The sequence below is a fragment of the Salvelinus namaycush genome, chromosome 31, assembly GCF_016432855.1.
Source record: "Salvelinus namaycush isolate Seneca chromosome 31, SaNama_1.0, whole genome shotgun sequence".
Classification (NCBI taxonomy): domain Eukaryota; kingdom Metazoa; phylum Chordata; class Actinopteri; order Salmoniformes; family Salmonidae; genus Salvelinus; species Salvelinus namaycush.
In genome coordinates, this window is record NC_052337.1 from 5,762,589 (window position 1) to 5,775,364 (window position 12,776).

The 12,776-nt window shown below is 44.8% G+C and overlaps 1 protein-coding gene across 2 annotated transcripts in view; it reads right to left on the bottom strand.

Moving 5' to 3' along the window:
• Window positions 1-281: 281 nt before the first annotated feature.
• map3k1 (mitogen-activated protein kinase kinase kinase 1, E3 ubiquitin protein ligase) overlaps window positions 282-12,776 on the bottom strand; it is a 59,401-nt gene continuing 46,906 nt past the window's right edge. For both annotated transcript variants that reach the window (XM_038971220.1, XM_038971219.1), the window contains exons 11-20: window positions 12,522-12,643; window positions 11,857-11,948; window positions 11,401-11,593; window positions 9,345-10,755; window positions 6,749-6,901; window positions 6,239-6,401; window positions 5,640-5,771; window positions 4,529-4,671; window positions 3,392-3,523; window positions 282-3,021 (exon numbers count right to left, since the gene is read on the bottom strand). In XM_038971220.1, the coding sequence (XP_038827148.1) occupies window positions 2,872-3,021; window positions 3,392-3,523; window positions 4,529-4,671; window positions 5,640-5,771; window positions 6,239-6,401; window positions 6,749-6,901; window positions 9,345-10,755; window positions 11,401-11,593; window positions 11,857-11,948; window positions 12,522-12,643 (2,691 nt within the window). In that variant the 3' untranslated portion in view covers window positions 282-2,871. The remainder of the gene's footprint in view (window positions 3,022-3,391; window positions 3,524-4,528; window positions 4,672-5,639; window positions 5,772-6,238; window positions 6,402-6,748; window positions 6,902-9,344; window positions 10,756-11,400; window positions 11,594-11,856; window positions 11,949-12,521; window positions 12,644-12,776) is intronic.

The window sequence follows — 12,776 nt, forward strand, 5'->3', positions numbered from 1 at the left end:
TCGGGGATTAGATCTTGCAACCTTTCAGTTCAACGCTCTAACCACTAGGCTACCTGTCGCCCACAGTTAAGGATCTATCTCAGATGACAAGGTTTTATTTAACCTTCATTTTAAAAAGGGAAGACATAGGTTGGACTGAATAGCACCGGCATTCTGAAGTAGAGGTTGCTCTAACTCATAGTAAAGTCAAGGATACTCGCCTGTACGCCCATTGATAAACTGAACACAGTAGTTATGTGGTTCTGAGGCTTTGACAAAGAATTGACAGGAGGAACAAGAAACCTTTTTCCCAATTTTTTGTTTATTTACCATAAAGACAAACACCAAAATAAGTTCCAATTTATGCAATAAAATGCTTAGAATGGGGTAAAAATTGTAATAATTAAAATATCTTGATACATTTTAACTTACAGGATACAGCTTAAGCCATTTTTTTTCTTAATCCAGAGATTTCATGAGTTTATTTGCACAGTAAAGGTGCTAATATAAGTTAGCCCTTAAGCCCTGAAAATCTTTGAAGAAAAAAAAACGAAGTCAAAAAAAAGATTATATATATATATATATAGAGAAAGTGAACTTTGGTAGAAGAGACTCTATAGGACACCTGAGGTAGTAGAGACTGGAATAAAACAGCAAGATGTTTTTTTACAAATAAAAAAAGTACCACCAAGTGACACAGGAAACAATTTCACACAAATTTCAGTCCAGCTTAGATCCAAAAAAAGCACATAAGATTACATCACATCAGCATAAAATAAGACAAAATAGATAAAGACCAGCAAGCTGGCTGAGACACAGGTGGACAAGAGGATTCCGAAGGCATTAAGAGATTGGTAAGAATTATAGACATGACAAATTGAAGTAATACTGATTAGCTTTTATGAATGACAGAAACAGATTTTTCTTCCAGTATATAAAAAAGACCAGAGTGCATAACTTTAAAGCTTTTAAAAAGGCATAAGAAAAATAACCCGAAGCAGGAACAAAAATAAAATGGAAAAGAGTGTGGTATAAAAATACAGTCAAGTACAATCATTTTAGCTACCAAACTTCACATGTATTTACATTTAACTCTTCAAGCTTGATCAGCTTGTACTCCACGTAAAGAATAGGATATGTTTTAAATAGATTACATTTTCTGCTTAAAAAAAAGGAATTTTTGAAATTGTCTCAAACCCTTGCCATTAAGAGATTCCAAATAAAAATAGCAATTAAATGCATATTCCCCATTTAAAAAAAGGTTGAATTTGGAAACATTCTACATCTTAATTATCATCCTTTTACTTTCTTAATAGATTACAACCAGAACAACAACACTTGGAGAGTTATAGTTCATAAATTAACACCATTTAGGAACATGTTTGAGAATTCTAATCAAAGAGATGGTAAAACATTTAAGCAGAAAAGTCAGCCTTAAATCAGAGAAATATCCCTCCACCAAAAATAAAAAACATTGTACAGCATTTATATTCATTATATAGAGTATCCACAATGGAAAATAGAAGAGTCATAGAAAACCTCAGATGTACATGGATTTTATAACAATTTGTTTTAAAAATAGAGCCAAGATAAAAATAAAAAAAATCTAAATTGTTGAATTGTAGCGTGACATTCTACAAAGGAACAGCACCAGAAGAATGGTAGATCAATATTGAATATAGCGGTTTTGAATATATGGACACAGCATTTAGGGCTCATAAAATGATTAAAAAACGCTAAAATATGTGCGATGCACATGGCTCAATTGTAACAGCGAGAGTTAAGAGACCAACAGGGTGTTTTCATTTTAACAGTGTGGTACGACATCAAAATGTTGTTTGGAAAACTTACGCCCATACACAATAAATGTCTCAATCTCTTAAGGATAGCTTTGAATATACAATAACACCCCAAAAATATATCAATATCTTTTTGGGGTGTTATTATATATATATATAAAATCATAACTTCATACATGGGATCTTTCGATCTAAAAATAAAATAAAATCAAACAAAATAACATTTGAGACAATACGGGCATCATAAGCGTTCACATTCAGCGTTATGCTAGCCAAACTAGCAATGTTTCTGTTAGATATATCACCGCTCCCTGAAATACTTAAGTAATCTTCATGATTATTCGACTAAGCTTTATGGCCCAACAGTAAAATGCACATCTTAAAGGCATCTTTATAGAAATGCAGTTATGCACAAATTCAACCGATTAAAACTGCTTCATTATGCCTTTCTTCTACACATAGGATACTCTAAAAACCAAAACCGAGTCGGAAACTTATGACCCGACGTTACAACATAACAGTGATAAAAACCATTTTACTCCGTCGTCTCCAGATTGCGGTTCTAAGGACTTATTTGTTGACTCACGGGGGGTTAAAATGGGAAGAAGAACTTCTCGAAACCATTGCAAAATGGCTACCAAAGTGCTGACGGAACCATTTCTTTACCAGAACAGAGGCTTGATAAAACAGAGCAATACAGACTACAGTATACCAACATGGCACTAACTAAGAAAGCACCGTTTTCGTAGTAGAACGTTTGCGACTCGCTTTTTGCATTTTGTGCTAAGGTACAGCAGTTTGAGGCCATAGTAGTGGAGTGGGAGGGTATTACCCAGGTATCCCATCCATCCCAGGCCCTCCACTCATGACTGGGGGCAGTTTGGTGTGGATGGAGGGCGGTCTGGGGTTAGGGAGGCTGGTCTGGGGTGGATAAAGGGCGGTCTGGGGTTAGGTAGGCTGGTCTTGTGTTATGGAGGCTGGTCTGATTGTCAGCGGTGGGAGGAGGAGAGAAAAGCAGGCAGGCTGGCTGGGCCTTCAGTAGTAGACACTATGGGATAGTGAGGCTAGGGGGACTGTGGGAGGATGTTGGGGACTACCAGTTGAGGCGGAAGACGGGGTGCTTGAGGAGTTCCCTGGATGGGGGCCGGTCGGCAGGCTGCAGCTCAAGGCAGCGCAGGGTGACGTCCCTCAGGCCAGGGGTCAGTTGGGGAGGGATGGAGGGCGCCGTGGTGGCACTCGCAATCTGGGGGAGGGAGGGTGAGGTCATGCTACTGTTGAAACCCAATCAACCTTTGGATGAAACAGGCCAATAGGGTGCTTTTTCTGGTATATGTATTTTACAGCTCTACATGTACGTCAATCCTAAAACAGTAATGTTGTGCCAATTCCATCTAGTGATGTAAAACACTGACTGTGGTTTTTAGTGGGTCACATATTCAATGGTAACGTTAAAAAGTACTAATAACATTTCTAGGTATAGGATATTTCTGGTCGTGAAGACACATTGATCACATTTTTTTTAAATAAAATGTATTTATCACTTAACTTATCTAACTGAATAGACATGGTTTCCTTAAAATCTAACTTTGTGGCTGTGCTTGTATTGGTGGCACCTTGAATATGAGAGCGAGGTGGTTGGAGTGTTTCTCTGCGTTCCAGGGGGGCTTGGCACACGACATCTCGATGATGGCACAGCCCACACTCCACACGTCACAGCTCCGGCCGTACTGCTGTCCACGCAGCACCTGCAGAGTCAACCGTACACAAAAAGGTATCAACATATGGACAACTGCGTGACGTTTATTGAATTTAAGCCTTTACTGCACGCGCCCACTACACACAATTAACTCTACTCCATTCATAGTCTAGCATTTGCAAATAGCAGCAGAAAGGACTGAAATGGCAAGTCATTGTTTTATAGCACTTGACTGGGTGTTGTTGAGGAGTGGCATAGTTACACAACAGACACTTTTTGGTGGATGGACACACAACGTCAAACCAAAAAGAGTTAAATGTATTACGGAGCCTCCCATAGGCGGGCATTATGTTTTGTTGTGTCTATTTAGTTGCCCTGTTTCTACATTTGTCACATGACTATGGCTTCAATTTATTCCCAGGCCAAATCTAGCTTTCGTACGTATGGGGAAGGCCATTTAAAATGTCGTTGGATTCCGACAAAGCTTTTTTCCGGCGGTGAAACCCAGCCGCCATTATACGGGCCATTCAGAGTCACGTGTTTGCTACGGAAGTGAATTAAAGTGGATTTAGATTTCTCAGTAACTCCCAAATGTAAGAGCATTTTAATCCCCTTTGAAAGAGAAGGCCCCCACAATGGAGGCCGACCCCTTAATGTCTTGTTATTGTAGTGGCTCCCAAAACCTTGTTTAATTAGGAGGGAGTTCAACTGCCCAGGCCTCCCACAGCATGACAGCCCAGTTTAATACCAGCATGATCAGGGCCCTCTTCAAAACGAACAGCCCCCACAGAAGGCTAATGCTTCGGCTTCTACCTCTTTCAGACCCTCTCCACAAAGAGGATACAGAGGACTGGGGGTTTTGATCTTAGGACATTGGTTTAAGTGGCGGAATTTACTCGTTTTATGCGAGCCATCACTTGTACGCAGTGTGTGTGTTAGGCTGTGTCTGAAATTCACTATGGCTCCAGTCAAAAGGATTGCACTATAAAGGCCGGGAACAGAATGCTAATTCTAAAACGCAGATTTACTCTCTCTCCCTTTCATCCATGCGTACCTCTGGGGCCATGAAGGCAATGGTTCCTAGGAGTTGGCCCTGGAACTCCCCTGCTCCAGTGCCCTTGGAGGCCAGTCTGGCTGCAGCACCGAAGTCAGCTATCCTCAGCCTCTGACCTGTGCTGTCAATCAGCAAGTTGGCACCTGGAGGAAACAGGGGGAGAGAAGGTGAGTTATAGTATGCCATAACAGGAGAGGTAGGGTGAGGTGTGTTCTGACTAGTCACCCAGTAGTTAGTCTCTAGTTAGTTATTCCTGACCAGTACAAACCCAGTAGTCAGTCTCTAGTTAATTATTCCTGACCAGTACAAACCCAGTAGTCAGTCTCTAGTTAGTTATTCCTGTCCTATATAAACCCAGTAGTCAGTCTCTAGTTAGTTATTCCTGACCAGTACAAACCCAGTAGTCAGTCTCTAGTTAGTTATTCCTGACCAGTACAAACCCAGTAGTCAGTCTCTAGTTAGTTATTCCTGACCTGTCTAGTACAAACCCAGTAGTCAGTCTCTAGTTAGTTATTCCTGTCCTATATAAACCCAGTAGTCAGTCTCTAGTTAGTTATTCCTGACCAGTACAAACCCAGTAGTCAGTCTCTAGTTAATTATTCCTGTCCTGTATAAACCCAGTAGTCAGTCTCTAGTTAGTTATTCTTGACCTGTCTAGTACAAACCCAGTAGTCAGTCTCTAGTTAGTTATTCCTGACCAGTACAAACCCAGTAGTCAGTCTCTAGTTAATTATTCCTGTCCTGTATAAACCCAGTAGTCAGTCTCTAGTTAATTATTCCTGTCCTGTATAAACCCAGTAGTCAGTCTCTAGTTAGTTATTCCTGACCTGTACAAAGCCAGTAGTCAGTCTCTAGTTAATTATTCCTGACCAGTCCAGTACAAACCCTTATTATAGTTTCTTATTTCTACACTACATTTGTCCTTTAGCAGACGCTCTTCGGCAGAGCGACTTACAGCAGCAGTTACTTACCACTCAGTCTCCAAAGTTCCACCCGGAAAAAGATGAAACACATGGAATGAGTGTGTTCCCTGAGAGCCCACCTTGAACCCTGCGACAGGCAGCTCAATAGCAGCAGGGACTTCCTGTGCGCTGGATGTGTGTGCCCTCACCTTTGATGTCTCTGTGGATGATCTGGTTCTCGTGGAGGTAGGCCAGGCCTCGGAGCAGCTGCTCCGTGTAGTTGATGATCACAGCCTCCTTGAAGGCTCCATACTTGTTCAGGAGATGGGACACACTGCCACCTGGACACAACAGAGAGAGGATCAACCCATGAAATATAATGACTATTTATCCTATTAATGGTACACCCAGTACTTCTATTTCTACGGGAGCAACATATGTGATTGTTATAGGAGGAAATTTATAGTAGAGATGGGGTCAAAAGTTACAATATCTACTATCAAGTTCAACTTCTGGTTAGTTCCAATTGGACATGACTTGTCTTATTTACATACAGGAAGTTAATGCTGCTGATACATATTCATCACTCATTAAAAGGTTCAATTTCTATTTTATGTACCCAGTTCTGAAAAGTTGAATAAATACAAAATGAATAATCACATCAAAGATAAAAAGCAAGAAAACAAAAATCTATCAAATTAGATATATTTTTTAATCAACTAAACCAAAAAAAACATCCAAAAGTCAATTAAGGCTTTTTTCAACGTGGGATATCATCATCATCATCAGCAGCAGAGGAGGTCGTTACCTGCCATCCACTCCACCATCAGGTTGTAGTTGCTCTTCTCGCAGGTGGCCCCCAGCATACGGATGATGTTGGGGTGGTTGAGGTGGGCCATCATCCGGATCTCCTCCCTCAGAGCAGTCACCACCTCCTCTTGCTCCGACGATGTGTTCCTGATGTAGGTCACCTATAGTCGGGGAGGACATGCATACACAGGGTTATCAGGGGAAGAGAGCTGGACATTCTCTTTATGGGCAACATCTCAGTTTGAGATCACTAGCTAAAATGAAGTCACAACTCTGACATGGAATCCCCAGAGTTTCTGCACCAGGGAACACAAGAGACCCATAGGCCCCACCTAGCAACAACACCTAGCCCTTATTCCCTAAACACAAAGCATTGAATAGGTATACATGTGCTATGGTAAGAGCTCTGACTGGCTAGGACACATTTTTATAACCATCTATTTCTCTGACATCAACAGGTGTGTATCAGGGCAGACATCTGTGGTTGCCATGTGTCTCCTCTTCTCACCTGTTTGACGGCCATCAGGGTGCCAGTGCCCACGTCCTGGGCCTGGTAGCAGGAGGAGAAGGCCCCCAGGCCAATCTGCTGGCCCTTCAGCCACTCCTGGCCCTCCCTGTAGGGCTGCTTGGCTTTGGTATGGCCAGGCAGTGTCTCTGGAGTCTGGGGAAGCATGGGATGACAACACGTCAGTATGACACACACACATACATACATACACACCTGAAGTCGGAGGTTTACATACACCTTAGCCAGATACATTTAAACTCGGTTTCACAATTCCTGACATTTAATCCTAGTAAGAATTCCCTGTTTTAGGTCAGTTAGGATCACCACTTTATTTTAAGAATGTGAAATGTCAGAATAATAGTAGAGAGAATTATTTCTTTAAGCTTTTATTTCTTTCATCACATTCCCAGTGGGTTAGAAGTTTACATACACTCAATTAGTATGTTGTAGCATTGCTTTTAAATTGTTTAACTTGGGTCAAACGTTTCAGGTAGCCTTCCACAAGCTTCCCACAATAAGTTGGGTGAATTTTTGGCCCATTCCTCCTGACAGAACTGGTGTAACTGAGTCAGGTATGTAGGCCTCCTTGCTTGCGCACGCTTTTTAAGTTCTGCCCACAAATTTTCTATGCGATTGAGGTCAGGGCTTTGTGATGGCCACTCCAATACCTTGACTTCGTTGTCCTTAAGCCATTTTGCAAGTATGCTTGGGGTCATTGTCCATTTGGAAGACCCATTTGCGACCGAGCTTTAACTTCTTGACTGATGTCTTGATATGTTCCTTCAATATATCCACATAATTTTCCTTCTGCATGATGCCATCTATTTTGTGAAGTGCAGCAGTCCCTCCTGCAGGAAAGCACCCCCACAACATGCTGCCACCCTGTGCTTCACGGTTGGGATGGTGCACTTCGGCTTGCAAGCCTCCCCCTTTTTCCTCCAAACATAACGATGGTCATTATGGCCAAACAGTTCTATTTTTGTTTCATCAGACCAGAGGACATTTCTCAAAAAAGTACGATCTTTGTCCCCATGTGCAATTGCAAACCGTAGTGTGGCTTTTTTATGGCGGTTTTGGAGCAGTGGCTTCTTCCTTGCTGAGCGGCCTTTCAGGTTATGTCGATATAGGACTCGTTTAACTGTGGATATAGATACTTTTGTACCCGTTTCCTCCAGCATCTTCACAAGGTCCTTTGTGGTTGTTCTGGGATTGATTGCCACTTTTTGCACCAAAGTACGTTCATCTCTAGGAGACAGAACGCTTCTCCTTCCTGAGCGGTATGACAGCTGCGTGGGCCCATCCTGTTTATACTTGCGTACTATTGTTTGTACAGATGAACGTGGTACCTTCAGGCGTTTGGAAATTGCTCCCAAGGATGAACCAGACTTGTGGAGGTCTACTATTTTTTTTCTGAGGTCTTGGCTGATTTCTTTTGATTTTCCCATGATGTCAAGCAGGTAGGGCTTGAAATATATCCACAGGTACAACTCTAATTGACTCAAATGAAGTCAATTAGCCTATCAGAAGCTTCTAAAGCCATGACATAATTTTCTGGAATTTTCCAAGCTGTTTAAAGGCACAGTCAACTTAGTGTATGTAAACTTCTGACCCACTGGAATTGTGATACAGTGAATTATAAGTGAAATAATCTGTCTGTAAACAATTGTTGGAAATATTACCTGTGTCGTGCACAAAGTAGATGTCCTAACCGACTTGTCAAAACTATAGTTTGTTAACAAGAAATTTGTGGAGTGGTTGAAAAACAAGTTTTAATGACTCCAACCTAAGTGTATGTAAACTTCCGACTTCAACTGTACACACACACCTTCAAATGAGTGGATTCGACTATTTCAGCCACACAGGTGTATAAAATCAAGCACACAGCCAATCTCCACAGACAAAGATTGGCAGTAAAATGGCGCTTACTGAAGACCTCAGTGACTTTCAATGTGGCACTGTCAATTTCTGCCCTTCTAGAGCTTCCCTGGTCAACTAAGTGCTGTTATTGTGAAGTGGAAACGTCTAGGAGCAACAACGGCTCAGCCGTGAAGTGGTAGGCTTCCCACAGCCAGCATGTGTATAGGTAATAGGCCTAGTACCACACACACGCTGTGGTTTAGATTTAGGTCTTCAGTCAACATTGGCAGGTTGATATGAATGATTATTCCCATGTATTCTCTGACCTTGGGTGTGACAATGTTCTCTATGCGGCAGCGTAGCCTAGTGTTTAGAGCGTTGGACTATTAACCGAAAGGTTGCAAGATCGAATCCCCCAGCTGACAAGGTACAAATCTGTCGTTCTGCCCCTGAACAAGGCAGTTAACCCACTGTTCCTAGGCCGTCATTGAAAATAAGAATTTGTTCTTAACTAACTTGCCTAGTAAAATAAAGGTAAAAATGATATGTTATTTATTAAGCCAGTTACTGGGGCAGTTTCCTGGGCACAAATTAAGCCTAGTCCTGGAGAAAAAGGATGCTCAATGGAGAAACATAAGGCTTAATCTGTGTCTGGGAAACTGCCCTTTTGTTTAGGGAACACTGAGGAAGTCTAAAGCCTTGTAAGGACATATGTTACTGAAGGTGCACATTGACTCACATCTGCCTGGATGATGATGATGTCCTGGTCTTTATCCACCTGCAGCTGGGGGATGATGGGCAGCGCATCCTGCGACTCTGACATGGCCATAACTACGGCCAGCGCCGCCTCCTCCTCCGCCTCCATCTTCTCCTTGCACTTCTGGTGCTGTGTCACGTCCTCGCTGTACATCCCCACCTCTCCCCCTCCTCCCGGCCCGTCCCCAGCCCGCTCCGGCGACAGCACGGCCACCTCCGACTGGAACGTGACGGTGGTGGTGTCACCAGCAACGGGCAAAGATGCTTCCAGGAGGTCTTCCATGGAGGAGTTGAGCTCAGCAGAGGCATCCAGTCCACGGAACTTCTCTTCCACAGGGGTGAAGCAGCTGTCCTCGCTGCTGATGAGGGTGGTGGCACCCCCCATGTGGCCCCCTGTGGAGGGGCCTTCACCTCCGGAGGCGCTGGTGGAGAGGCTGGGCGATTCCCCCTGGAGGTCCAGCTTCATGCCCATCTTGGCGGCTCTTGGAGTGGGCGAGGTGCAGAGGGTCTTGGCCCCCTCGGAGGGGGTGGGTCGGGAGGGCTTTGGTCTGTGGATCTGGCTGGAGGGGAGGGGTCGAGCCTGGGTGAAACAGGGGGAGGGGAGCTGCTTCTCTGGGTCCTTGTTGCTGAAGGGCTTCTGCTGGGGAAACCTGCGCTGGGCGCCTGGAGAGCAGGAGGAAGTAGAGGGGGCAGTTGACGCTAGCTTGCTGGGGACGAAGCTCTGGGGCCGGGGTTTGGTACTGCTGTCAGGGCCTGGGAAGGAGGGGGGAGGGTGGGAGGCGGAGGGCAAGGGGAGGCTGGGGGTTTGGCTGGAAGGCGTAGAGTTCAGGCACTGGCTGAGGGGGCGGTTACGCGCCTGAACGGGGGGCTTTGGGTGCTCGGCCAGGGCCCCACCGCACGTGGAAGTGGCCATATTGGGACGCCCAGCGCTAGTTGAGATGGCCGCTAACCTCTCACTTATATCCTCAGGACTCGCTCCCAGGTTGCCGGAGAAACCTCTCCCTCCCTTCCCACTGGTCATCTGGACCGTATGCGTCGGGGTGTTGCTCTCGGTCACGTTGGGCGAGTTCTGAGGCGCGGAGGGCTCAAGGAAGGCGGCGCTTGCCCGTTGGTGCGCCTCGCTGGCGCTGTGCTCCATGCTCTCCAGACCCAGGTTGATGGCGTCCAGGATGTCCATCTCCTCGGCGATGGCGAGCAGGCGGCGGCGCATGCGGGCGTAGTGAGTGGAGCTGGTGACGCTCAGCATGTCCAGGAGCTTGACGAAGATGTGCGGCACGCGGGCCACCATGCGCGCGGCGCTCAGGAACACGCGGCGAGACAGCTTGCCCACCATAGAGTGGGAGTTGTCGATGGACTGCAGTGAGAAGCTCAGTAAGGGGAGCAGCTTCTGATACCTGGACAGAGGAACAGGAGATGGACAACTTAAAAGGCTGTAGCTTTCTATTCCCTATAGTACACTCTCTTGCAATAAAATCACTGTGTGAGATATAAAGACACGATTCAAGGAAGTGTTATCCAGACCCGAGTTTGTATCCAGACCCGAGTTTGGTCATCACGAGTCTACATATTTTAACTTAGAATAAAAAATATTTTAATTACCATGTCATCAACATTAAGAACAGACCAAACTACTGAATTACAAGCTACAAACCAGGACACCATTTTTAATAAAGTTAGGAGTGTTTATTAATAGCAATACCCAAAGAATCCATAATAGCACTTTAGGCCCCTTAATGAACTTCCCAAGCATTCAGAGTAATGGGCCAGGTCAAGGCAATGTATCCAAGGCTACGCACTCAAGCGTACAAGGTTTTGACTTTGTCTAGGTGATCGAGGCTATACCAGGACAAGATCACCATATCAATGCTGTGAGCTCAAGGCTACGTGACTACAAGATCCAAACTACTAAGTCAGGGAAATATCACTGGGCACAACGCTCATCCCTGTGGCACTCCTCTCCCAGGGAGTCAGACTCGAGTCAGCAGCTAGGTGAATCAGGCTATACAAGAACAAGTCTAGAAGAGGAGAAGATTGCGTACCTATCCCCCAGGGTCTGAGACTGGTGCCAGTCCCCTCCGGAGACGATGTGGGGGTAGAACTCAGCAGGGAACTCCAGCAGGAGCCTGTCAATCAGACACAGACGGCCCAGCAGGGCCTGCCAGTTATTGGCCTCCGTCTGGGGCCCCAGGATGCAGTTCAAGACATAGTCCACCCCGCCAATACCGATGGACCCTGAGAGAGATGGATAAGGAGAGACGCTTACAATGAGTTGTCAGTTGGATGTTGAGGACCTACGCACCTGGGCATTAATGGCCAGATGGATATTGAGTATTAGACAAGTGGCATATTTACTGTTGTTGAGAAGAAAAAAAACACTTAAGACAACAGATATAGTCAAAGTCGCATATATAAATTGTGGTGAGTATGTGATATGGGGTGAATACTACATTTCCACTGATAACCCAGAAGGGCTGCATGGGATTTGTAGCTCTTACCTGCTTTGAGGATCTCTCTACCCACAGCCAGCTCTCCCAGCTGGCCTTTACACAGCTCCAGTAGTGTGGACACCGACAGCTGGCTGGTACGACTGGACACGACACTCAGAATTAATGTCCATGCTAGACTGCTAATGGCCGTCATTCATACTCTAACTTTTATACAGTGTGTTATCTCTCGTGGACAGACTACGTTAACATTCTGAACAAATGAAGCAACATTTTAGTTCTGGCTTAAACGAGATTATACAGTGTGCAACATAGACCTACTGAAATGAGACAGGAATCATGGAAATCTGTTGACTAACAGTATTATACCACAAGGTGCCCATATTTGAGTCAGTTCTTAGAGATATACAGTATATCATGGAAATGTATATTTGAACCTGGAAGCCAGTTCCACTGCTGATTTTCATTGTTCCCCTCTGATCAGTGACTGATTTACACCAAGTGGGTGCAATTAATTATCAGGTAGAACAGAAAACCAGCATCACTCCGGACCTCCAGGCTCAGATGTGAATATCCCTGATAGAACACACCACTGATCATACTGGGAGAAACCTAACAAGTCCTGTTGTGTATTCTCCACCTGAGGGCACTAGCTACAAGCAGTTGTAGTCAGGCTCCCATATCTATCCCACTCTGTAGTTTCAGACTGACTTTACCTGTTGGCGTCGGCACATTTGACCAGGACGGTCTCCACCACGGGCCGGAGCAGCTGCTGCAGGCGCGAGCGTTCAGACACTGAGTGGCAGGGCGTGTACACCAGCATGGCCCGCAAGGTTTTCTACAACAAGGGGGTGAGAGACCAGGGTTCACATTACCACTTCAAACATAGTCAGTACTACAAACACTTTATCCCTAGTCCTGTGTGTGGAACATGGGTAAAGACAAGAACAGTGAATGTGACAACAATATTG